General features: G+C 49.5%; 1 protein-coding gene across 1 annotated transcript in view; it reads right to left on the bottom strand.

The window, feature by feature from the left end:
• SFI1 (SFI1 centrin binding protein) overlaps positions 1 to 24,137 on the bottom strand; it is a 1,072,759-nt gene that overhangs the window by 88,021 nt on the left and 960,601 nt on the right. Inside the window, exons 27-28 of the mRNA XM_069619815.1 lie at positions 17,511 to 17,952; positions 16,984 to 17,140 (exon numbers count right to left, since the gene is read on the bottom strand). Coding sequence (XP_069475916.1) covers positions 16,984 to 17,140; positions 17,511 to 17,952 — 599 coding nt within the window. The remainder of the gene's footprint in view (positions 1 to 16,983; positions 17,141 to 17,510; positions 17,953 to 24,137) is intronic.

The raw sequence follows: 24,137 nt of genomic DNA, 5'->3' as shown, positions 1-24,137 counted from the left end.
GGCTCTTCCAGAGCCCCAATCATGCTTTTAAGGGTTCTGTTAAACCGCTCAACTAGACCATTGGTTTGTGGGTGGTATGCAGAGGAAAACATATAGGTAACCCCACATTCCTTCCACACGGCTTGCATATACTTTGACATAAAGTTGCTGTTCCTATCAGACACAACTTCTTTAGGGAAGCCAACCCTAGTAAATATGACAAGTAAAGATTTTGCAACTGACTTGGCAGTCACAGTCTTCAATTGGATACCTGGTGGCATGGTCGACCAGGATAAAGCTATTGCCTGAGGATGTTTGGGGGTCAAGGGGACCAACAATGTCAATCCCTACCCTCTCAAATGGTACCCCCACAACTTGGAGTGGTACCAAAGGAGCTTGGATTGTTGTGCCACTTTTCCCAGATAACTGGCATGTGGCACAACTATTGCAATGACTTTCTACTTGCACCCCCATCTTGGGCCAGTAGAAGTGCATGGATAACCTTTTCTTGGTTCTCTTGATGCCAAGGTGACCAGCAAGGGGGACTTCACGCGACAACTGTAAGAGGAAGGGTCTTAAGGCAAGGGGAACCACCAACCTCCTATGGTCTCCTTCTGTAGACTCTGGTGGGCTCACTGTAGAGGAACCCACCTTCCCAATAAATCCTGTGATTCCCAGGAGGTTCACCCTCAAGCTGGGAGCAGGCATGTTTCCTTAGGCCTTCCAAAGATGGGCACTCACGTTGGCCCTTACTGAACTCAAACCTGTCAGGACCACCTTCCACCAACAAACTCTGGAGTTCAGGATGGTCATGTGGCTTGAGAATTTCAGGCACCACCTATTCCTCGTCAGGTTTAGGTGTTTGACCAACTACTTCCACCTCAGTGGTAGGTGAGTTAGGGGGAATATATTCTTTCCCTCTTCTGGCTTGTTTTGACTCCTTTAGCCTGGGTTTTCCCTTTTGGCTTTGGCTTTGCATTGGACTCTCTGCTGTGTCACCCATAAGACCTCTGAGATTATTCCCCAGCAGGACCTTACCTGGGACTTGCCTCTGAATGCTCACTGGAATCCTGACCATACTACCATTGATATTAAGATTTACAGGCATTACTGGGAACTCGAGAGGACCACCATCAGCTAACTTAGTGGGCATCAGAGGATCTCTGGCAAGTTCTTCTGGGTCTACCAAGGCAGAATCTACTACTGTTCTGCTGGCCTCACTATCCCTAAGGGCAGGAGTGTCTACTTCATTGATCAGCACACTGTCCTTGAAGTAGTGCTTGGTGTTATCTTGAATGCTAGCATAAGCCTCTGAGACTTTAGGCTCCCAGGAACCTAGGGAAACTAGTACTACCTCAAACACTATCCCACTGTGGAAGGAGTCTGAGAAGGGGGCTGCCTCTGTGAGCTCTTTCTTCTCATAGAAGGGGAAGGCCAGACTCACAGAGTGTACCCACAAGGTTTTGACCTTACATCTGGGGTCCCCCTTCACATGGTCATTTGCTCCACAAGCCACACAAGATCCACTGGGTCTTGTGACATAGGGGGGCTCCTTGGACGGATACCTTCCACTACCCTGTACATTCTCTTGGGACTTACACTTGAATTTCTTTTTGTGGCTCTTTTGGGAGGAAGTTTTATCAGATTCCCCCACCCTCTATCTTTGGACTTGTTCCCCTTCTCCTGCTTGCCAGGATAAGGCTTGTCCTTATGGGATACTTTATGTGACACCCACAAATCTGCTGCTATGGACAGTTTCTTAGGATCTATCTCCTTTGAATCTGCCAAGTGCTGCTTAAGCTAAGGGCAACAAGATGCAGAAATATGTTCAAGCATGACAAGACATGCTCAAAGCATGTTCAAGCGTGGAGACCGTATAGCCTTCAACCCAGCCAGTCAGGTTCTTCAAGGAATCAGTAACATAGGACAACCAAGTATTAATGCCTTTCTTTTTGTACTCTCAAACCTCTTCAAGTATTGGGCAGGAGTCTTCCCAACCTTTAAGATGAGAACCTGCTTCAATTTTGCAAAGGCTACTCTTTCAGCTTTTGACATCTCCATAATACCACTGCAGCTAGAATGGGGTAGTCTGCTGAGCAACCATGCAACCTTGTCAGCATTCACAATTTCTTGTACTTCACATGCATACTCAAATGCATTCAACAAGTCCATAATGCCATTCTTCTCATCATATCCACTGAGCAGATCTTTAGGAAACCTTGGATGTGAGGAGGACCCAGACACATGTCCAGATCTGTTGGAGCCATTTGAAACCTGAAGCTTGGCCACTTCCAACTGGTGATCCCTGTCGTCCTGTTTTTCTGCCTGCTGTACCTCCAGCTTAGCCATGTTAAATTCAATCTCTTTCTGCCTAAACAGGAGTTCCTGTATCTTGAATTCAGGCTTGGCATCAGCATCAGAGCTGGCAGAGGAAACTTGGGATAACACATCATCCCGCTCTTTCTGGGTACCATGAGTAAGTGCAGCGACAGATCTGTTGCAAGTTCAAATGCAGCAATTGTGCGGCTGAGTTGCAGCGATGATTCCGTGGCAGGTCAGTGGCACTTTCTCCGCCCCTGGTGAAGGGATCAGGCCAGTTTAACTGCAGCAGGGGTTTCGGGGCACAGCAGCAAGGCACCTGCAAAGTTCGTCACCATGGCTGGGCGACACGGTGGCGCGGGCAGTCGGGTTCAGGGTAACCTCCTAATTCCAGACCTAGGGTGCCTAGGTGTACAAAACTTGGATCCAGTGCCTACGATCTACCAAGTTTCAACTTGAAACAGGTGACAGTTTCAGAGCAAAGGTCCTGCGCAAGCTAGTCAGTTTGCTGGTTGGCCCAGGAATACTTCCGATGAGGCTTGCTTGCAGGTTAAGATGAAGGTGGCGTCAGTAGTTGTTCCCACTATTCAAATGGATCCAAGCACATTTGCAGACCTTCTAGTTCGATCTGATACAGAGGGGGTCCTGCGGGACAACAGCATGCTCAGGGTTCCGCACCTTCCAGCGGGTCACCAGCAGTTTCTCGACTCGGCTTCTTTGTTTCAGGATACTTGGATCCTATCCTAGGTTCAGTGAGAACTCAAGATATCGACCTGGTATAGGTGTTTGGAGCCTTCTCTTATCCAGAATCTCCTTTGCGCCAAAACATAGAGGACACATTGGTAGATCTGCTCACATACAGGCACACCAGACATGAACCAATCACGGACCATGGTGGTCCCCGTCATTCCCAGCATACCAAACTCTCTGGCACCCAGGATGCGTAATGGAAGTAGACAGTCCAGCCCAAATCATGGAGGCACACACACAAGGCATGCAGAAGCCTGTGAAAGCTTGGCGTTTCGCGGGAGAATGCATGAACAAATAAGGACTGACCCGGGTCTGCTCGACCTGGGGAAGGGAAAGGGACAAGTTGGCCAAAGAACAGGACAAAGAACCTTGTGCCATGGCCATTTTGGAGGCAGGCCAACTTCCTGTGCCAACCGCACTAAATGTGGTTTGCATGGAAAGAAAGAGTTAAAAAATATGCAAACGTAAAAGCTGCCACCAGCCCTCTCCAAGGTACATCTGTACATCTACCAAAATAATCCTTTGAGGGAGTCTAGGGCCTTTGGAAACGAAAGGTAGACCCAAGCGCACTGTACTGTAAGGTACTTTGTGCACTTGTAACATGTTGCAAAGAAATTGCAACATTGGAAAGGACTAAAGGAAACAAAGTCTTCCAGTACTGACGGTCTTTAAGGGCATGCCCGATTCCCCATAACAAAGTGAGGGAAAGCCCAGCAGAGTGCAGCAGAAGGCTGTGCTCCTCTGGTAAAGTCAGACTATGGTGTTCAGACATCAGCAAAAAGTTTGGGGGTACACAACTGGAGGGAAAATTACACATAAATGGGAAACTTTCCTAACACTAATGTCCGGCAGAGGGGCTCACAGGATCCCCCTTGTTAATTTGCACAATTTAAGTAACTTTGGGTCTCACCCTAAGTTAATAGAAATCCAGACGAGATCCCCTTGCTCACTATTCTTAAAGAGGCACAGCTCCACCCTACTGATGAGGCCTAACCAGACCAAAATATGTGTCTGGGGTTGCTGTTGTTACTCTTGTTAAGAGGAGAATTGCCTAGCATTTCGGTGCTGGACTGCCCCAGGGCAGAACAAAGACTGATATGCTTTGGATATTTCTCCTCTGTGAAAGATAGTGAGCTAAAGAATCTGGTTAAGTCTCTTGTAACCAGGACTAATGTCCAGCAGAGGGGCTCCCAGGACCTCCCCCCTTGTTAATTTGCCTAGAAGTGGACAACCACCGAACCAGTGTTAAGGAAGCCACTCCTGGTCTGGAACCAGGACCCTCTAATCTGTTGGTTATTCCGGATCAGCTGAAAGAACCACCCCTAGTATAGAGGTAAAAGAAGTACCAACCAAGGAGACAACTCACTATTGGTTGGGAGGAAGATGGACCAAATGTTGCCGGTACAGTGGTGACTTCATTTTAAAGCTGGGTCTGGCGAGTTGGCATTTTTGGTCTGATCATGACTTCCTGCTTCTGGATACAACCAGAAGCTCGCCTTCAAGTGTTCCATTGATAAAGGACTTCTGCTTTGATGCCCACAACGATGCAGGAGCCAGGAGCAGCAGTATTGGTGATGAAGCAAAAGTATGTCATCAACGGTAAGGGAGGAGTGAGGACTTTAACTGCAGCAGGTCCCCTCTACCTGGGGGTTAGTGCCAGCATCAGAATCACAAGGCCAGAGTTGTTCAATGAAGTTGCACAGAACTGGAAGCTGCACAATCTCCATGAGCAGTGGAGTCCCTACCCTGGACGATGCAGACCAGCTACATGCCCACGGCATCCATGAGCTCCAGGTGGATGTCCAATGAGTTGCAGGACTGTAAATTGGTTTTGCCCACTAGTTCATGTGAGGAAGCCATCTTGGAGGGACTTCCCAGATCTAAACAGAATATAGCTTCGCCTTACAGGAGGAGAGGGTGTTGGCAATGATTGTGACAGCAGCAGCCTGCATCGTCCCTCTGTGACCTCTTGAGATTCTGATTTTTGGTCCCAGGGGTTGGCTCAAGAAATGGCTCCGGATCCTCTCCTGTCATTCAAAAACATTGACATGGGGAGACCTCAAACCACCTATGTGAAGACCTGCAACATTCAAATACCAAGTCGCTATCCAATCCTCAATAGCTACATCAGAGGCATTTGACACATTTATTTATTTTATTTTAATTTATGAAGCGCCCAGCGGCCCGGAGGCATCATGGCGCTGTTACAGCAAGTTACTTCGTACAGTAGGACAGGTAATACCTTGGTAGTGAAGTGGTTGGTACATGTTCAGTGACAGTGTTGAGAAAGAGTTCCAAGGGTTACAGTGGAACAGGGTGGAGAAAGTACATTTGTAAAAGGTGTTCGTTAAATAACTTTGTTTTTAGCAGCTTTCTGAACACTGTGAGAGATTCTTTGCTTCTTAAATTGAGAGGTAGTGCGTTCCAGGCTATTGGGGATAATACTTCAAAGCTGGTGCCGCCAGCTTTAGCTCTGTTGAACGCTGGGACCGATAGTAGGTGGGAGTATTGGTCACGTTTAGGTCTGTGGGCTGGAATCTGATGTATTCTGTCTACTAGGTAGGCTGGGGCGGTCTTGGCGAGGCACTTGTGTATGATGGTGAGGGCTTTGAATGTTATGCGTTCTCTGATTGGGAGCGAGTGGGCGTCCTTTCTTGCCTGGGAGATGTGCTCTCTCTTGGGGATGCTGAGGGCGGCTCTGAGGGCGTGGTTTTGTGCAATCTGTAGTCTGTTAATGTTATTGGCAGAAGTGCCTATGAGAAGGATGTTCCAGTAGTCAAGTTTTGCTCCAATTGTGGCTCTCGCAATGTTAAGGAGATTGCTTGTAGAAAGGTGTGGTTTTACTGCATTTATAATTTTTGTCGTGAGGGCAGCAGCGGATGAGATGGCGCTGACTTGCCTGTCCATAGTTGGAGTCGAGGTAAACCCCAAGGGTTTTCACTGATGTGGAGGCTGTAATGGTAGTATTCTCAATAATGAATGAATTATACTTGTCATTCAGTTTTTTTAGGGCTTCTTTGGGGCCTACTAGTAGGATTTCAGTTTTTTCCCCGTTTAAGCAGAACCCATTGGCTGCCATCCAAGCATGGATGCGTGCATATGTTAGCTGCAGGGTGTAGAGGTCTTGTTCATAGTTTCTTGTTAGGGGGAGACAAATTTGTGTGTTATCGGCATAGTTTGTGAAAGCTATGCCTAAGTCTTCTAGGTCTCTGAAAATTGGGACGGTAAAGAGGTTGTAAAGGGTGGGGGCTGTACAGGATCCTTGTGGTACGCATTCAATCGGAGTTGGAGAAGCTAAGGCTTGGTCCGAAAAGACCCACATAGCTCGGCCCTCCAAGAAGGAAGTGATCCGGGCGTTGGCCTCTTGGGAGAATTGGGCATTGTCAGCTAGATGTTTACATAAGATCTTGTGGTCATCCAAGTCAAAGGCAGCAGAGAGATCCAGGAGTAGGAGGAGTGACGATTGACCTTTGTCCATGGCTTCTAGTAGTTGGTTCTTGAGGTCTAGTAGGGCTGATTCCGTGCCGTGACGAGGGCGGAAACCAGATTGCCTTTTGCCTAATATGTTGTGGGTTTCCAGGTACGACTGTATCTGTATATAGACAGCTCTGTCCAACACCTTTAGCAGAAATGGTACGGTGGTGATTGGACGGTAGCTGTTAGGGGAGTCTGGGTCTAAGGTAGGTTTCTTTAATAGTGGTCGAACCCACGCTTCCTTAAGGGCTGATGGGACAGTGCTGTTGGCGAAGGAGGCATTTATGAAGGTGGTGACAAATGGGGCCAGGGCAGCTGCACAATCTTTAATTAAATTGGCTGGGCATATGTCTCCTTTACAAAGCAAAGGTTTGATGTGTTTCATGATTAGTAAGGCTTCAGGGATTGTTACTTCCCTGAATGAGAAGAGTGTAGGCTTGTTTGTGGAGTGTGGAGGGTCTTGGACAGTCTGGAGGGTTGATGGCTCAGATGAGGGCAGGGTGATCTTGGGCAGTTTGTCGTATTGAGTCTTGATTTTGTTTTGGAGAGTTGTGATGTTGTTTAACATAGCGTGTTGGATGTTGTTGCACCATGTTTCATTTTTTTCTGTAGGTTGTGTGGATGTGGGAGGGATGGACAGTTCTTTGGTAATGGCGAATAACTCTTTAGATTGAGAATTGGCTTTCTGGAATTGTATGTGGCGGCTTTGGCCTTGGCGATGGCATGTTTATATTGTTTGGCGATTGTGGTGTATGCGTCTCTTGTGATGGTAGAAGGGTTAGTTTGCCATGCAGTTAGTGCTGCTCTTTTAGCAGTGCGAGTGTCCGAGAGTTCTTGTGTGAACCAAGAGTTCACATGTAGAATGTGCTTGGCTTTTTTGAGTTCTAATGGGGCTATGGTGTCTAGTACCTTTTTTAGAGTGGTATTGTAGATCTCTACTAGTTCTGTAGGATCGTTGGAATTTGGGTGGGCAACCACCAAGGTGTCGAGGAGGGGGATAATTCTTTCTGCGGTAAGTAGTTTCTTGGATCTAGCCATAGTGGCTGGTGCAGGTGAGTTTGGGTTGGCAGCTTTTTTGGAGGGTATGAAGAATTGCAGTAGATGGTGATCGCTCCATGGGCATGGGGTATTGGAACTTATGTCTACTGCGCAGTTGTGATCCGCTATCAATCTAATATACGACTTTTGATGTGGGTGGGGTCATTGACTAGCTGAGAGAATCCTAAGACTAGGAGAGCTTTAGAGAGGGCAGAGCCTCTCTTGTCTTTGCAGTCTTTGTAGCCGAAGTTGAGGTCGCCTAGAAGGATGGCTCTTGTATTTGATTTAAGGTTAGCTCCTAATGTATGGATAATGTTGGATTGGAAGTCAGGTGTGGGGCCTGGGGGCCGATATACAGTGCGGAGTGTTATGGTGTTGTTTGGAGATGGAGATATTTGTACTGATAGCATGTCATAGTTGTCTGCTTCAGTCATTTTTAGTTGCTTGGTGTTGAGGGAATTCCTATGGCGACACCTCCTCCTTTACTGGAGTTTCTGTCTTGGCGTAGGATGATGTAGCCTGGTGGTAAAGTTTGGCAGATGGCAGGACCAGAAGCTACGTGTAGCCAGGTCTCGGTAATGGCTAGGATGTCTAGGTTTTAAGTTGGTGATGAGATCATGGATCTCCATGGTGTGCGCTGGGAGGGAGCGTGCATTAAGGAACAAGTTACTTACCTGTAACTGTTGTTCTCCAGCATGGGTCTGGCATGGATTCACATGCTCATGAATATTCCCCGTCAGGCTGGGAATCCTCGGTAAAGAAAAATCAGTATCAGTTTCGTTTCTGATCTGTCTTTCGTAGTAGTAACCAATCACTGATCTCTGCATCATACTGACCACAGCCAATGACTGCCATCTCCCTAAGCCCCGCCTCTGGCAGCTATCTTCAGATTTGGTAGCACGTGAAGTGGCAGTATGAACAAGTGACGAGCCGCAGAGGGGTAGGCGGGAGGGTTCGCATGTGGATCCATGCCAGACCCATGCTGGAGAACAACAGTTACAGGTAAGTAACTTGTTCCTTCTCCAGCATGGGGTCTGGCATGGATTCACATGCTCATGAATAAAAGAATGCATAGCAGTACACACATGCACAACCACGGGAGGTGGCAACAGTCTCAACATTAAGCAATACAACAACTCAAAATTAAGCATCTCCTACCTTCTCACCAGGCTCACCTTAGGCGAACAGGTTGCGCAGCACTGCTTGGCCGACCCTAGACTCCTCCCTGGAATCCCGGTCGACGCAGTAGAATTTCGTGAAGGTGTGCGTCGACCTCCACGTAGCAGCCCTGCAGATGTCCAGCAGAGGCACACCAGATAGGAACGCCGTAGTAGCTGCGATCGCTCTGGTGGAATGGGCTCTGGGACGGCCAGGCAGCGGTCGGTTTGCCAACCGATGACAGTACATGATACAGTCGGAGGTCTATCTGGAAATGGAAGCCTTTGAGAGAGCCTTCCCCTGATTGACAGGTCCAAAGTTCACAAAAAGTTGTGACGTCTTCCGAAAACTCTTCGTGCGGTGCATGTAGAACTTCAGCGCTCTAGCCACATCCAGCGAGTGCAAAGGCCTTTCAGCCGGCGATGAAGGCGACAGGAAGAAAACAAACACCACCAAGGGTTCGTTGAGGTGGAAGTCCGACGGCACCTTGGGCATGAAGGAGGGGTGCGTCCTGAGCACTACCCTCGTGTCGTGAAAAGTCAAGTACGGGGGCTTGCAGGAAAAGGCCTGGATCTCTCCCACCGGTCGTGCGGAGGTGATGGCCACAAGAAACGCTGTTTTCCACAACAAGAAATTCAACGGAGCTGAGTGCAGAGGCTCGAACGGAGGTCCGATGAGCTTGGTCAGCACCACGTTGAGCTCCTGCGCCGGGGCCGGAGCCTTCACCGGCGGGAACGATCTGAACAGTCCCTTCATGAATTCTTTCACCAGACGATGAGACCACAACGACGTCCGTCCCGTGGTTCTGGTGTATCGGGAGATCGCAGCAAGATGAATCTTGATGGAAGCGTGCGCCAGTCCAGCCTTGGCCAGTGTCAGTAGGTACGGCAGTACTTGAGCCGTAATCTGTAGAGGGTTAATCTTCTGTGCGTGGCACCAGACAGAGAACCTCTTCCATTTGTGTCTGTAGCATTTAAGAGTTGAGGACGCCCTGGCCTTTGCAAGAACCTCTCTGCAGTCGGTCGGTATGTCGTAACCTCCAAACTCTAACGCTGCAGGAGCCAGGCCTGCAAGTTCAGCGACTTCGGGTCGTGATGGAGGATGGCGCCTCCTTCCCTGGAGAGAAGATCTGCGTCCACTGGCAGCTTGATTGACGGGGACGCTGACAAGTCCAGAAGGTCCGGGAACCATATCTGCCTCGGCCACGCAAGTGCAACGAGGATCATCCTGCACCGTGACCTCTTGAGCTGGATCAGCAACGGCAATGGAGGGAACGCGTATAGAAACAGGCCCTCCCAGGGGAACGAGAAAGCATCGCCCATGCTCCTCGGCTGGGGAAACCTGCTGGCGAACCTCTGGCACTTGGAGTTCGTCGCCGTCGCGAACAGATCGATCTGGGGTGTGCCCCATCGTCGGAAGAGGCGGTCCACTAGATCCTGTCGTAGTTCCCACTCGTGGCACGAGCGCAGCTCTCTGCTGAGCGAGTCGGCGATGGCGTTTTTTATTCCTGCCAGATGAAACGGCACCAGAAACATCCCTTGGGCGACGGCCCAATGCCACAGATCCTGCGCCTCCTTGGACAGGGCTGGGGATCTGGTACCGCCCTGCTTCCTGATGTAGAACGTGGTGGTGGTGTTGTCGGTGAAGATCCTCACCACCTTGCCCTTGAGGGACGGAAGAAAGGACCTGAGGGCCCAAAACACTGCACGGAGCTCCAGGACGTTGATATGGAGGGACTTCTCTGTCGGAAGCCAAAGGCCTCTCGCATGCAGATTTTCAGTGTGCGCTCCCCACCCTTCCACGGAAGCATCCGTGGTCACTGTCTTCTGGTGGCCCGGGGTCTGGAAGTCCATGCCCGCCGTCAGATGTGCGCGGGTGCCCCACCACCGGATCGCTCGTCGGAAGCTCTCGTCGAGTGTGATCCTATCCTCGAAGCTGCCCGTCCAATGGATCCAGTGAGCGTCCAGGAACTCCTGTAACGTGGGCATCCGAAGCCTGCACAGGCGGATGAGATAAGTGCAAGAAGACATCATTCCGAGGAGGGATTTGATGGACCTCACCCTGGCTGCGTCCGCAACCAGCATCCACTGCACCTTGCCCAAGATGGCCCTGGTCCTTTCCTCCGACGGAGAGGCCAGAAGCGCCACTGTGTCGAGTTTAGCTCCCAGAAACAGTGCGTCTTGCGCAGGCACCAGGTGGGACTTGGCGTAGTTTATGGAGAATCCCAGGTCCTTGAGTAGTTGGACGGTCCTCGCCGTGTGCTGCGCGGCGAGCTCCCTGGTCTTTGCTCGGATGAGCCAGTCGCCCAGGTAGGGGTAGACGTGGATCCCCTCCAGGCGGAGCCGCGCCGCCACCGGTGCGAGGCACTTGGTGAACACCCTGGGTGCCGACCTCAATCCGAAGGGAAGGGCTCTGAACTGGTAGTGACGCCCTTGGACCACGAATCTGAGAAACTTTCGGTGTCCCTTTAGGATGGGGATATGGAAGTAAGCATCCTCCAAATCCAACGACGACAGGAAATCGCCCTCCTCCAGCTGACCCAGGACGTGCTGGAGGGTGACCATCCGGAACTTCTGTGCCTTGATGAATTTGTTCAGTCGTCGTAGGTCCAGGAAGGGACGCCATCCTCCTGTCTTCTTCTTCACGAGGAAGTATCTTGAGTAAACTCCGGAGCCCCGAAGCCTCTTTGGGACGAGCTTGATGGCGCCTTTCTTGAGCATCGCCTTTACCTCCAAGAGAAGTAAAGGGACGTGATGTTCCTTCCTGGCCACGGGGGGACGCGCGGGCACTTCTTCAGAAACTCGAGCGCGTGACCCTGGGCCAGGGCGTCCAGCACCCAACGGTCGGTGGAGATGGACTCCCACATGCTGACGAAGTTCGCCAGCTGGCCTCCTACCGGGATGCTTTGGTGGGGGCATGACCCCACGGCCGGTTCAGTCCTGCTTCGACGAGGCTTTTCCGCCTTGTCCTCCCTGGCGACGACGGCGGGGTCTGCCCGACTTGCCTCGTCCCCTGTAGGCTTCCTGTGACGACGAACGGGTCGCTTGACGGTAGGTGGAATATCCGCCGCAGGAACCTTTGGAGGCACCCTGCTTGCCTCCGGTGTTCCGAAAGGGCGGCCGTCGTTGCTGCAGAACACCAAGAGCCCGGGCCGTGTCCGTCTTGATGGCTTGTAGGGAATCGTCCACTGTTTTCCCAAACAGGTTGCTCCCGTCGAACGGCATGTCCAAAACTCTGGTCTGCACGTCGTGCCGGAAGTCCGTTGCCTTGAGCCATCCACGCTGTCTAAGGCACACACCGTTGCCCAACTGGCGAAACCCAGTGTGAGCGAAGTCCGTCGCTATCGTAATGGCGTGGTCCGACGCCACTTCTCCTTCCTGCAAGATCTCTAGGGCCTCCGCCCTCTTGTCGTCCGGTAGGAAGTCCAGCAGGGGGGCGATCTTGTACCACAACTCCCTGTCGTAGCGGGCTACGATAGCCAAGGCGTTGGCAGCCTTAATCGTCGTCGCTTCCGATGAGATGACTCTGCGTCCCATTGTGTCCAATTTCTTTCCCTCGCCTCCCGAGCTTTCTTCCTGGCCGCCGCGGAGACGACCGAGTCCGGGGTCGGCTGTGACCTAAGGCACAAGGGGGCCGCGTCCGGGACCCGGTACTTCTTCTCGTACCAATCCCTTCTCGCAGGCGTTGTGGATGGGTTCTTGAGGAGGGCGTGACCCTCATCCCAGATATCGTCCAGTAGAGGTACAGCGAGGACCGTCTTCCTCTTGGTCTCGCGCCGTTGATAAAGGAAACCTTCCTTCCTTCTTCTCTTCCGGGCAGAGCTTGAAAAGCTTGGATGCCCTGGCGATCATAGCATGAAACGATCCAATCTCGTCGGGCGGTGAAGCCCGGGGAGGAGGTGACGACGGAAGATCCTTGTCGTAAACTTCATCGTCTGTACCCGTCGCGGCCGTGTCCGTCCCCGTATCATCCCCACGGGTCGTGGACGGGAAGGAGGGCTGAGCAGGGCGCGATGGTTGAAAAGGAGGTGGAGGATGAATCCTCCTTCTCTTAGGAGGAGGGCTCCCAGAAGGGCTTGGCTCCGGGTCCCCCGTCGGGAGCGGTTCCTCCGTTGGTGGTAACGGCAATCTCGTCCTTATCTCCGAGCATAAGGACTGTATAGCCAACAAAATGACCGCTGAGTTGTCTTGCGGAACTGGTTGAGGGGATTCCGACGGGCGGTCAGGAACCTCGTCGGCACCCTCGACGTTCTCGTCGTCTTCTTCGTCGGGGTCCCTCCCGACGGGCTGGTCTTCTTCCACGCCAATGCTTAAGACTTCGTTCAGCTCCTCTTCAGAGGTTGAGGCCGAATCCACGATGGCCTCCTGCCCCCCCCTTTTTCTTCTCCATCGGAGGTTTCACGGGGGTCCTGTCGATGGGCTTGAAAGAGGACTCCCTCCACGGCAGCAGGGAGACTCTGGGCCCCGAGGTCGCCTCCACTGGTGTAGCCTCCACAGGCTGAGCCAGGGCCGCCGCGACTGTCTCGACAGAGGCCTTGGCCGGGTGGATCAAGGCTTTCACCACCTTAGGTGAGCCCCACCGCCTTCTCCTTGGGGGGAGGGTCACCGCCTCGCTCCCCCTCCGATGGGGCCTTTGAGCTCGACCGGGACCTCTCCAGAAGCTTTGCCGGGTGCTCGGACTTCCTCTTACCCGAGCCAGAGCGTTGGCTCGTGGTTGATGGCGCCGGGGATGTTGCGCCCTGCCTGGCAACCGAAGAGCCCGACCGTTCGGCGCACCCGGTGCCAGCGGACTCGCGGTGCTTGGCCTTCTGTTGGGCCCCCATCACCGGGGCGCCCTCAAAGGTCTTAGAAGAGTCTTAGAAGGTCTCGCCTGACGGGCTCTTCCCTTCCAGCCAGTTGGCGAGACGCAGATGGCGGTCCTTCATGGTCCGCTCCGACATGTTGCCGCAAAACGCACAGTCCTTCTCCACGTGTGTCTTGTCCTCATGCAGGCAGTAGAGGCAAAGGGAGTGTTTGTCCTTCTTGAAGACATTCTGAAGCTGGCATCCAGGGCAGACCCTGAACAGCTTTCCGGGCGTCGAGCTTCCCTTCTCCTGGGCCATGTCCGAGATGGGCCTGAGAAACTTCTGGAGTCCTCCAAAATCGTGGCTCGACGAAATCTTCACCCTTGAGGGGCGTAGAAGAATCCGACACGGGTCCCCGTTGATCGGATAAAGAACGTGGAGCTTGAGGCTCTTTTGACCGAAAAAAGAGAGAATTTTCCTATGAAAAAGCGCGAAAACGCACTAAAGCTCGAGAGCAATAGCAATGTTGGCCGTGGGTGCTGTGGGATTCTCAACAGTCCAAGTCTCCTCTCTTGTCGGTGCCTCTCTCCAGGTAGCTCTGGAGGCAAGGGGCCAAATCCACGAGGGATAGATAGCCCGCGCTGCAGTGATGACTTCCGAAGTGTTCTGGGGGGCAGGCTTCCCTATGAGTCGAGTGCCGTGCATCCCAGGCAAATTCAGGTGTGTATACAGAGTCACACCGTAAAACGCCGCCCAACTATGTGCTGTATTTAATGGTGGGGGTCACTGTGAGCAATGTACCGGCAGGGCGATCAGCAGCGAGCCAGGTCAGCGCGCTGGAACCCGATCCCAGGGTCTGCACTTGAGTTCACAGAGGTGCCCCACGCAGCGCCAGCCAGTGTCCGTTCTGCCGTGGAGCTCCGATTACCCTGGTACATTGGATAGCGCTGAAAGGGTGGACGGGCCGCAGCAGTGGCAAGCGTCTGTTGCCGAAATTCAACTGCTCACCTACGGCGCCCCGCTGGAGCACTGCAGCAAAGCCGGATCCGCCCGCAGTTCATTCTGTCTTCTGTTACCTCAATAAGTTACGAATCTGGTCCTTGAGTTTCTATATATTGTCTATCTTTCCTTGTGGGCCGCTGTGTAGGTTGCGTGATGCACTGGCAGTCCTTCTACGCCTATCTAGGGTGTCCCTTGTAGATTGGACCTTTCTGGGATGTACATGAAGCACTCGGTTATTGCAGCTTAAAGTGCGTTACGCAGGGACTTTGAGGGCTGTTTGCTGTTGCTAATGTTAGGCTGTCTGTGTTATTCAGATGCGTTTCGCAGGGCTTACGGGGACTGCTGCTGTTTCCTGCATTATGCAATCTCTGCATTCTTCATACGCGTTTCATATGTGTTTCATGGGGCATTGGAGGGTGTTTGCTACTGCTGCTAGCAGACAATCACTGTGCCGTACATATGTCTAGTTGGCTGCCGGGTTTGGTCAGGGGGTGCTAGTACTCACTGCATGTGACGTTGGGAGCCGTTCGTGTGCACTGTCCCGTTCTTGCTGTTATGATCTTCGTATCGGCTTGCTTCCAACGTAGCCTAGCGTGCGGAGTGCATTTAGTCCCTGGGCTGCCTGGGAGATGTCTCTTTTTCGACCTTGCTGTGCTGCGTATGTTTCATTGCCTTTTGATATCAGGAGAGGTATCTCCGCTGCGGCCGGTACTTGTTCCGTTATGCAGGTCCCAGACCCTCATCCGGGCACCGGCGGTGGCGTGCAGTCGAGCGATGCTGTCTTCCGCCTCGTCCACCTGGGCCAGGGGGTGCGTCTGCGCCTGTGCTTGGGGCTGTGTGCCTTATTGTGCTGCTTACAATCTTGGCTGTCCCCGATTTGTGGGGCGGGCTTGCTCACCCGACCACTCCGCTCACCCTGACTTGCCCACTTGGAGGTTAGTTCCTCCCGTTTCTAGATACTTCTGTGGCGCCTGATACTCTGCAGGGATAGATGGTGAAGTTGTGCTGGCCCGCACCATCGCTTGTTTGCAGTGCGCCACTGGGCCTCAAAGCTGTTAATGCTCGCCTGCTTTACACTCCGCACTACCTTGATGGTATGGGTCCTCGCTCTGGTGACACTAGGTGATCACTATGGGGCCATATATTGCGGTCGCCTCCAAGTGTTCTTCTGTGTACTGGATGCCGTTGTCTCTTAACAAGGGGTATTAGCGCTGGCACGGCCCGCCTGTTGTGGCCTGGAGTTCTCTGTGCGTTGCGCAGCAGAAAGTCGGATCTTCTCAGTTAATTATCTCAGTGAAAACACTTCCGATTTTCATCGGATTTTCGCCCAGATGACGACAGACACCTTCAGTCTGGTATTCTTCACGGTGGGGGGGTCCCGCAGCGGGGGTCTGAGGCCGGTATCCGGGGCTGCAGAATGGAGCAAACCACACATCACTGTGGTTTGGATGTATACTGGGATTCTCTATTTGTCTCGCTTATTCTTCTGCTTTTGAATTCTCTTTTGTCTTCCTGCTTCACGATTGGCCCCTATCAAATCTACTTTTAACTCTTCAGCTCGTCTCCTTTGGTCTCTTTCACCTCTCGATTCTATTTCCTCATCTCTATCTTCTCTTGGATGGCTGTCATTTCAGTCTCGTCTTAAATTCAATTTTCTATGTTTTGTTTTTAAATCTCTGAACAACCCAGTGCCCCCGCCCCCAACCTCTCATCTTTGATTTATTTTTATGTTCCTTCGCTAATGCTTCGCTCTCAGTCTCTTTCTCTTAACTGTCCCACGTCATCTTTGTGCTCAGTCTCGATTCCGCTCCATTTCCTTACTTGCTTCATTACATTGGAAAGCGCTAACTCTTTCTCTACGGTCTATATCTTTGCACTCGCTTTTCTGTTCTGTTTCTTAAAGCCCATCTTTTGTAGTTAATTTCATGATATTTTAATTGTTTTATTGTACTGCAATGTGATATTTGTATATCGCTTTGGTATATAGAGCTCAAATACAAAATAAATACGAAATATCAGTAACCCCCCTACCCGGGCCAAATTGGTTACTAAGCACATAAAGGCTCTTTCCGGGGCACTGGCCAAAGCCTGCAAAAGAGGATGACCATATATGCCCATTCCCTATTGTTGGCTGGGCAAACAACAGTCAACAAAGCCTGCAAGATGAAGAGACCGGACTTAATAACAACTTTAGCCACTTTGACCACCCTATAGGACGAAAGGCTACCATGTGTTAACATTAAGGTGCACAGGATTCCATCTAAAATATAAAATCGGGTTTCACTACCACCAGTCAGTCTGGGCTCCCGTGCTGAAATCTAAAAAGCACTTAAGATTCAAAAGAAAGATGATCAGGATTCCCCTGCACCAATATGCTTGAAAAATCTCCCAGCATGGAGGACATAAAAGTAGACGTTTAGTAGAAGGGTAACTTAGGATAAAAGTTATAATAACAGTTGAACTTTCATCGCTGAATCTACCTGCAGCGGTGAAGGGAAGGCAGGAGGTTGGCGTTGTAGTAATGTTCTCAGGTGCAAGCAGAGAAAAGAGACCATCTGGTTTTCTTCTGTCAAACTGTTGCTCTGAAGTGCGTTTAGGCAGGAGGTGGGCATGATCCATTTCTGGTCGAGGCACATCCTATGAGAATCCAAACATGTTTGGTTAGAACTGACATCCTATGAGAATCCAAACATGCTTGGTTAGAACTGAAACCAGATCGCAGACGGTATTCACCAGTCATTCAATAAAAATCTGCACACGTCCATATCACACAAATAAGCACTGAGTCAATGTGGTGTCATATGTAACAGGTCCCTACGCACTCGGTCCAATGGCCATCACATTCTACGACATTAAATCTAAATATGCGATAACTCACTACACGCAATTACAAACATTTCTCTGGATGTTACCAAAACAGTCCCACACAAAATCAATCAGTCTACACTGCTTCTGTAAACAAATACTGATTTGGAGGCACAGTGGCAATCAACCATGAAATTAATACCTCTGATGCCTCTTTGCGGCTTGTCATGAAGTAGGAGGGAGGCATCAGCTCTACCTCTGGTGCAGCCTGTTCTCTTTGATGGTGTCCAGGTTCCCATGAGAAGACAGCAGGTCTGGCCATAGCCCCTTGAGGAGTGAGCAAGCCCAAATTACAGGAAGATGATGGATCTTCTGCCGGTGGGATATGTGCATGTGAAAAAGGGGGTACAGGGATTGATGGTGCATACAGAGAGATAGAAGCTGACAGAGATGATAACCTGACACCAGGAGGGCTTCTTGAATTGGTCAGATCTCCACTTGTCTCCGTCTCGGGCGGTGGTAAGGAGAGCTCCAAGTGTGGCGACTGTTCTTTGTCATCAGTCTTCAGTATATGCTCCCGGCTTAAAGATGAGATCAGAAATTCTGGCCTCCTTGGTTGCAGTCTGACTGGACGTGCAGCGTGCCTAAGAAAAAAGAAATTTAGGGGCATGTCTTGCACAATCTGCCAGTCCACAAGAATTTATAAGGTGAGCTTTACATTGAACAGTTCCCTGGAGCAGAGTTCTGCATGATCCTGTGATGAAGGCCCCTGCCTGACTGGGGACTTCTAGTGGAATTACAAATGAGGCCTTGTGCCTCTCAGAGCTGTTGGATGATGTGCCTGGGGTGTTATGGGAGGATTCCATTGTCACCCACACGCAGACCCTGCCGCAGGACAGAGGACCATCACTTAAGGCCATTAGAGGACAGTGTACCTTTAAGGGAGACAGTTCATACACCTGGGGACCTGAAACAATATGCCATCAGTAGTTCAAAGCTCACCCCATTCCCAGAAACAAGTGCTGAGGCACAAGATGTTATCAATGCTATCCCTTCAAGAGAACTGAATTATGCAAACAAAGGAAACCTTGCAGCAAAGGAATAAAATGTGTTTGGCATAGTTAGCGAACACCCACTCAGACCTCAGAGACACATTACAGTTTACTACATCAGTCGCTCTACCAGGTCCCTCAGACACCAGATGCACATTACATTTTCTTATAGCACAGTGATCTAACATAGATATCAGAGGTATACCAGATATTCTTTTGGCGCTTGCAAAGCGAGACAGCATGGACATCAAAGTCGCATCAGATTGTTCTATGGCAACCGCGCACTGAGCGTGCACGGACATCAGAAGCACAACAGATTTTCATAAGGCACTGGCACAGCAAGCCCCCCTTACACATTTACGTATTCATTTTCTGGCAGCGGAATGCTGGAAATTGCATGCAGAGAAATGCATTAGTTTTGCTCATTCTCCCTGTGAGCAGATGCCCCCTTACTTTTCTACACCAGGAGGATGCCATAGGAGCGGGAAGTGAAATCCAAGATGGCGGTTAAGCCTTTTAAAGGCTTGGCCTGGACCAAATGTCTAAAGACTCTCCTAGGTGAAGTAGTTGGGCAGAGCGAATCACACCCTCTCACTCTTACACATCCACAGGTGCAGACAATCAAAGGAAACGCAACACCAGAGGAAGGGCCACAGGGATATACAAGATGAAAATCCTAATCAGGCAGGGTGGCTGTTTGGAGTAGGAGCTAAGATATGATATTATCTGATATATGACATGATATGGCATTTATAACGCGCCTATACACACGTGTTTCAACAGGAGTTGGTGCGAGTTGGAGAGTGAGGAAGGAATTAGGGTGAGTGGTGAGCCGAAGAGGTTGAAGACAAGGAGGAGAGATTGGTCTGAGCTGAGATGGAAGAACGCTTGGTTGGAGTCATTTGGAGAAGGTTGGTTTAAGGTAAAATGAGGTTAGTTGGAGTCATAAAGAGGAGAATGGACTGAAGCAGGAGGATAGTTTGAGACATCCAGAGAGGTTGAGAAAAGATATCCGGACGAAGTGCAGGGCGCAAGGGAGGCTTTTCCTAGCAATAGAAAATTATGAGAGGGCACAGTTGGCCAAAGGCAGGGAGTATGCATCAGATCCTGATCTGTGGGGGCCAAACCTACAGTGGGAGGAGGAACGAGCACATGGCGATACATCATGCATCTCCTCCTCTTCCACCTCCTCCCTCCCCCCTTCTATCCTCTTTCCACCCTCCAATCTTTCCTTCTCATCCTCTGCTCGTAACCTTGGCCTCTACTTCGACTTTAACCTCTCATTTACTCTTCACATTATTTCTCTAACCTCACGAGCCTGCCGCTATCACCTCTTCAATGTTCGTAAAATCCGATCTTCCCTCACCTTCCACGCTACCAAACTCTTAATCTTATCCCTCATCTTTTCCCGCCTATTCTACTGTTCTGCTCTCCTCTTCGGCTTCCCTGCCTCTTATCTTGCTCCCCTCAAATCCCTCTATCACGCTGCTATCTGTACTCTTTGCTTTCTCTCCCCTCTTGATTCCATCTCCTCTTCGCTCCCTTCTCTTAGCTGGCTTCCCTTTCATTCCCAACATAAATTCAACTTTCTCTGCCTTGTTTTTAAATCTCTTCACAACCCTGCCCATCCCTAGCTCTCCACCCTCCTCTCTTTCTATAGTCACTCTCGTCCTCTCCGTTCTGCTGTCCTATTCCTCCTCTCTGTTCCTCCACCACCCTGTGCCCCTTCCCGCTTCCATTCCTTTCAGCTCCTCGCCCCCCTACATTGGAACTCCCTACCTCTCCATATCTGCTCTCTCTCCTCCTACCCCTCCTTCTGCACGTCCTTAAAATCTCATCTTCTTCATCCTCCTTCTTGGCCCTCATTTCACTCCATTCTTACTTTCCTCCATTTCTCTCATTTCTTGTCCTCAGCCAATTATTGTGCATAATGTTATTGATTGTTTGATTCTAGTTTGATATTCATGCTTCGATTGTAATTTTGTTATTGTAATGTAAAGCGATTTGCTGTAAAGTGCTATATAAAAATTAATAAATACAAATACATCAGGGAGAAGAGCATGAGCAGTAGTAGAGAAGTAGTGAAGAGGGTAGAATCCAGACCCTAAAGCAGGGAGGTGGCGAAGACCATCTTAAAGCCTATCTCTAGAAAAACTCATGGGCGGTAAGCCTTTCTTCCTCAATAGAGATGCTGAAGAGGAAAAGAAATGGGAAAATGAATTAGGCCAGATAATAAAGGTGCACAAACCCTCTATAACTGTGACTGAGCACCAAGGAGAAGAGACCCCTCGAAGACCAGAGAAAAAGGGTGCTGAAACCCCTTCAAGCCTGAGCTAGAGAATCAAGGAAAAAAGATCCTGCAATGTCAAGAAGAAAAGGAGTGTGGGAAACATGGTAAGCACCAGACTGAGACCTTGAGCAGGAAGGAAGTTGACGGGTACAGAAAACGCTTGAAGCCCAGGTTTCAGACCTCAGGGAGAATCCCTGAGCAGAATGGAGGCCATATGTTGCATACACTGCTCATTCCGTTTCACTTGGTTTACAATTACAGTCAAAGGTTAAGCCACCCTGTCCTATAATTCCAAAATAAATGAATGTAGTTTAAACTGCAATTCTGTCTTGGCATGCTCATTGATCCCTGTCACGTTGAAACCGTATAAATCGTGATTCATCACTACTCATTTTAATCTGCGATACCTTCCAAATAATAAGAATAATGTATGACTTTGGGGCAATAAAAAATATAAATGTTATGCTCCCGCAAAGTCAGAGTATTTCAGTACCTTACCATCTCTGCTATTTGTTAGTTAAAATAATCATCCATTGAATGCTTCAGGCTGAAAGAATTGGTCACAGTCTTAGGCAATTATCTCCATTTGTAATAATGAGATGGGCACATTTCATTGTACCACCATGACAAGTTTTGTGGCCCAGACGTGTGGCAACGTGCTGCCATCCAAGTTAATTGGCTCGAGCACAGCATGACATCATTACCTGGTAATGCCAAAAAACAAAACAGTATGGCCTCAGCAACCTGGCACCTGTATTTTATCTCCCCACACAAATGCACCAACTAAAATGGTAGTCATGAAATTTAGATGGGCACCCTGGGATAGCCTGTCTTGCATTTCCAAGGTGGCCAAAAGTGCAGCTTGTGAGGGCGCAACAGTAAGATAAGTGCAAGCTGGTGTGCAAAGGTACAGGGAAGACTCCGCTTGAGGTACCAGAGGATTGAGAGTGACCGAAGTAGTAGGGAGGGGGGAGCGACATGCCAAGCGGGCAAACAGGCTGCTTAGAGCAGGGAAAAATACCAGCAGCTATAGAGAAAACGGATTGGGTGCCTGGCCTCCACTGGATGTTAATGTACGTTGAAGAATATTGACATGGAGAGATTACACTTGCCTTAGGAACCTGTAACAAAACATATACGAGGCCTACACAGCTCAAAGAGTAACACTGTCAGCAATGCCCCCTAATGCCAGAACAGTAGAAGTAAAAGGTTCTTTATTTTTCCTCTGGAATCTTCTGCTGCCTACCCCACACAGACAACAAATCGGGCCCTAACCTACCACCATGTGAGATTTCCAACTAATCAGAATTCAAGAAAAGATGGCTTTTGGCCATAGTTCTAGCTCCAATGGGGACGAACGGGGAAGGTGAAGTTGTAGTCTGTCTGTCAAAGCGACCACAGAATGTTACTGGCATTTTAAACGCGTGCATCCTTCAGTGTCCTTAAGTCAACAGCAGAGAGCAGTATCATCAGAATACAAATCCATGAGTTTGTAGGCTTGTAAAGGATTGCAAAGGGGCGAGGGATACGAAGCCTTTCTATAGAGGATTGCAGAGGGGCGTGGGATGTGGGATATGAAGCCTTTCTGCAAAGGATTGCAGAGGGGCGAGGGATATGAAGCCTTTCTGTAAAGGATTGCAGAGGGACGTGGGATATGAAACCTTTCTATAAAGGACTACAGAGAGGGTGAGGGGATATGAAGCCTTTCTATAAAACACTACAGAGGGGGCGAGGGATATGAAGCCTTTCTATAAAGGACTACAGAGGGGGCGAGGGATATGAAGCCTTTCTATAAAGGACTACAGAGGGGGCGAGGGATATGAAGCCTTTCTATAAAGGACTACAGAGGGGGCGAGGGATATGAAGCCTTTCTATAAAGGACTACAGAGGGGGCGAGGGATATGAAGCATTTCTGTAAAGGATTGCAGAGGGGGTGTGGGATGTGGGATATGAATCCTTTCTGTAAAGTATTGCAGAGTGGACAAAGAATACAAAGTCTTTCTGTAAAGGATTTGACAAAGGGGAAGGGATTTGACTGTTTTCTGGAAAGGATTACAGAGGGGCCAAGGGATATGAATGTTTTCTGTAAAGGACTGCAGAGGGGGTGAGGGATATAAGGTCTTTCTTTAAAGGATTGCAAAGGGGCAAGGGATATGAAGCCTTTCTGTTAGGGGTATACCGAATAGCTTATTTTATATTCTGCCAAATAGTTCTTTAAGTACTCGTCTGTAGCCGAATAGTTGTTTTATTTAATAAATCATGTTACAAACTACTTGAAACACACACTTTGAAAAAAACATGAAAGCACCATTTTAAATGTCTTTCCTACATTTCATTTATTCATCCTTATGTAATGCACACTAGCCAGAAAATAACACATTAACAAAAAAGCAGAGAAGATATGTACGGAACGATGTTGCGTAAGAAATAGCAGTGCTACTAAAGTGGTAGACTTTACAAATGCAAAGTTTCACAGTGAAATGAACACAATGGATACTGCAATTTACAACTACCCTTGCAAATCGCGCACATTTGCGAGTTGCAGGAAAACTAATTTCAAACTTTCCTTCCAACTCACACAGAAACTCTGCTCAAGGGTACATGTGAGGTGATTGCAGTAGAACCCCATATTATTTTTAATGAGAGGACTAGAGAGGCCAACAGAATTGGAACCGGGGTAATCACAAGTAGGAAAGTCTGAAATGTGATTGAAATATCCTCTACCCTGCAAGCTCCGTAAACACATTTGCCCGTTGGGCAAGTTGCTCAATCTTTGAAATCTGAGTCCACATACAGTTACCAACCCCCCCCCCCTTCCTACCACACAAGAGACTGCAAGGCTCTCCTGTTTTTTCTATCAACTCTTCATCCCACAACACCAATAGATAGAGTGCTCTCTATCTCATTGTGTACACACTGAGAACAAACCATGCTCAAACTCATCCTCACAACTCCTTTTCTCCAATACACAAACATATGCACCCTGTCTCAAATTTAATCAGGAATGTGATCTGACAATGTTTAATTGCATGAACTTTTGCAATGTGAAAAACAGTCTAGCGTTCCATGGAAAATGCGCTAGACAACTATTCCCGAAACTGGACAAAGTCAATACAAGCTGATAAGGCCATAGAGAATGCAGTATGGATGAACGGGATGGACCCACACACCGGTATGGCCCTCAAAAAACGTTATAGGTCAAGTATTACACCAGAGTGAGCGTCCATCTTCTGATACACCAAAAAATCTGATAAGTATCCCAAACCGGGGATGTGACAGCTTGACACGGCAGTGTGACATGCACAGAGTATGTTGTATATCGTGGAGGGCAGGCAGTGCTCTGCTCATGCATAAAAGCCATGGAGCCTCCACGAGTACGGAACCCAGTCTGTGAGCGTGGAACAGCATGAAGACGTATAGGCTAGGACAGCATCTTTTTGCAACCTGTCCTTGAGGAGGATTCCAGTGTACTTTTGTATTTGTATTT

The sequence above is a fragment of the Ambystoma mexicanum genome, chromosome 10 (genome assembly GCF_040938575.1).
Source record: "Ambystoma mexicanum isolate Mex_15411 chromosome 10, UKY_AmexF1_1, whole genome shotgun sequence".
NCBI classification, from domain to species: Eukaryota; Metazoa; Chordata; class Amphibia; order Caudata; family Ambystomatidae; genus Ambystoma; species Ambystoma mexicanum.
The sequence above is the reverse complement of the archived record's forward strand: the minus strand, read 5'-3'. Positions and strand labels throughout refer to the sequence as shown.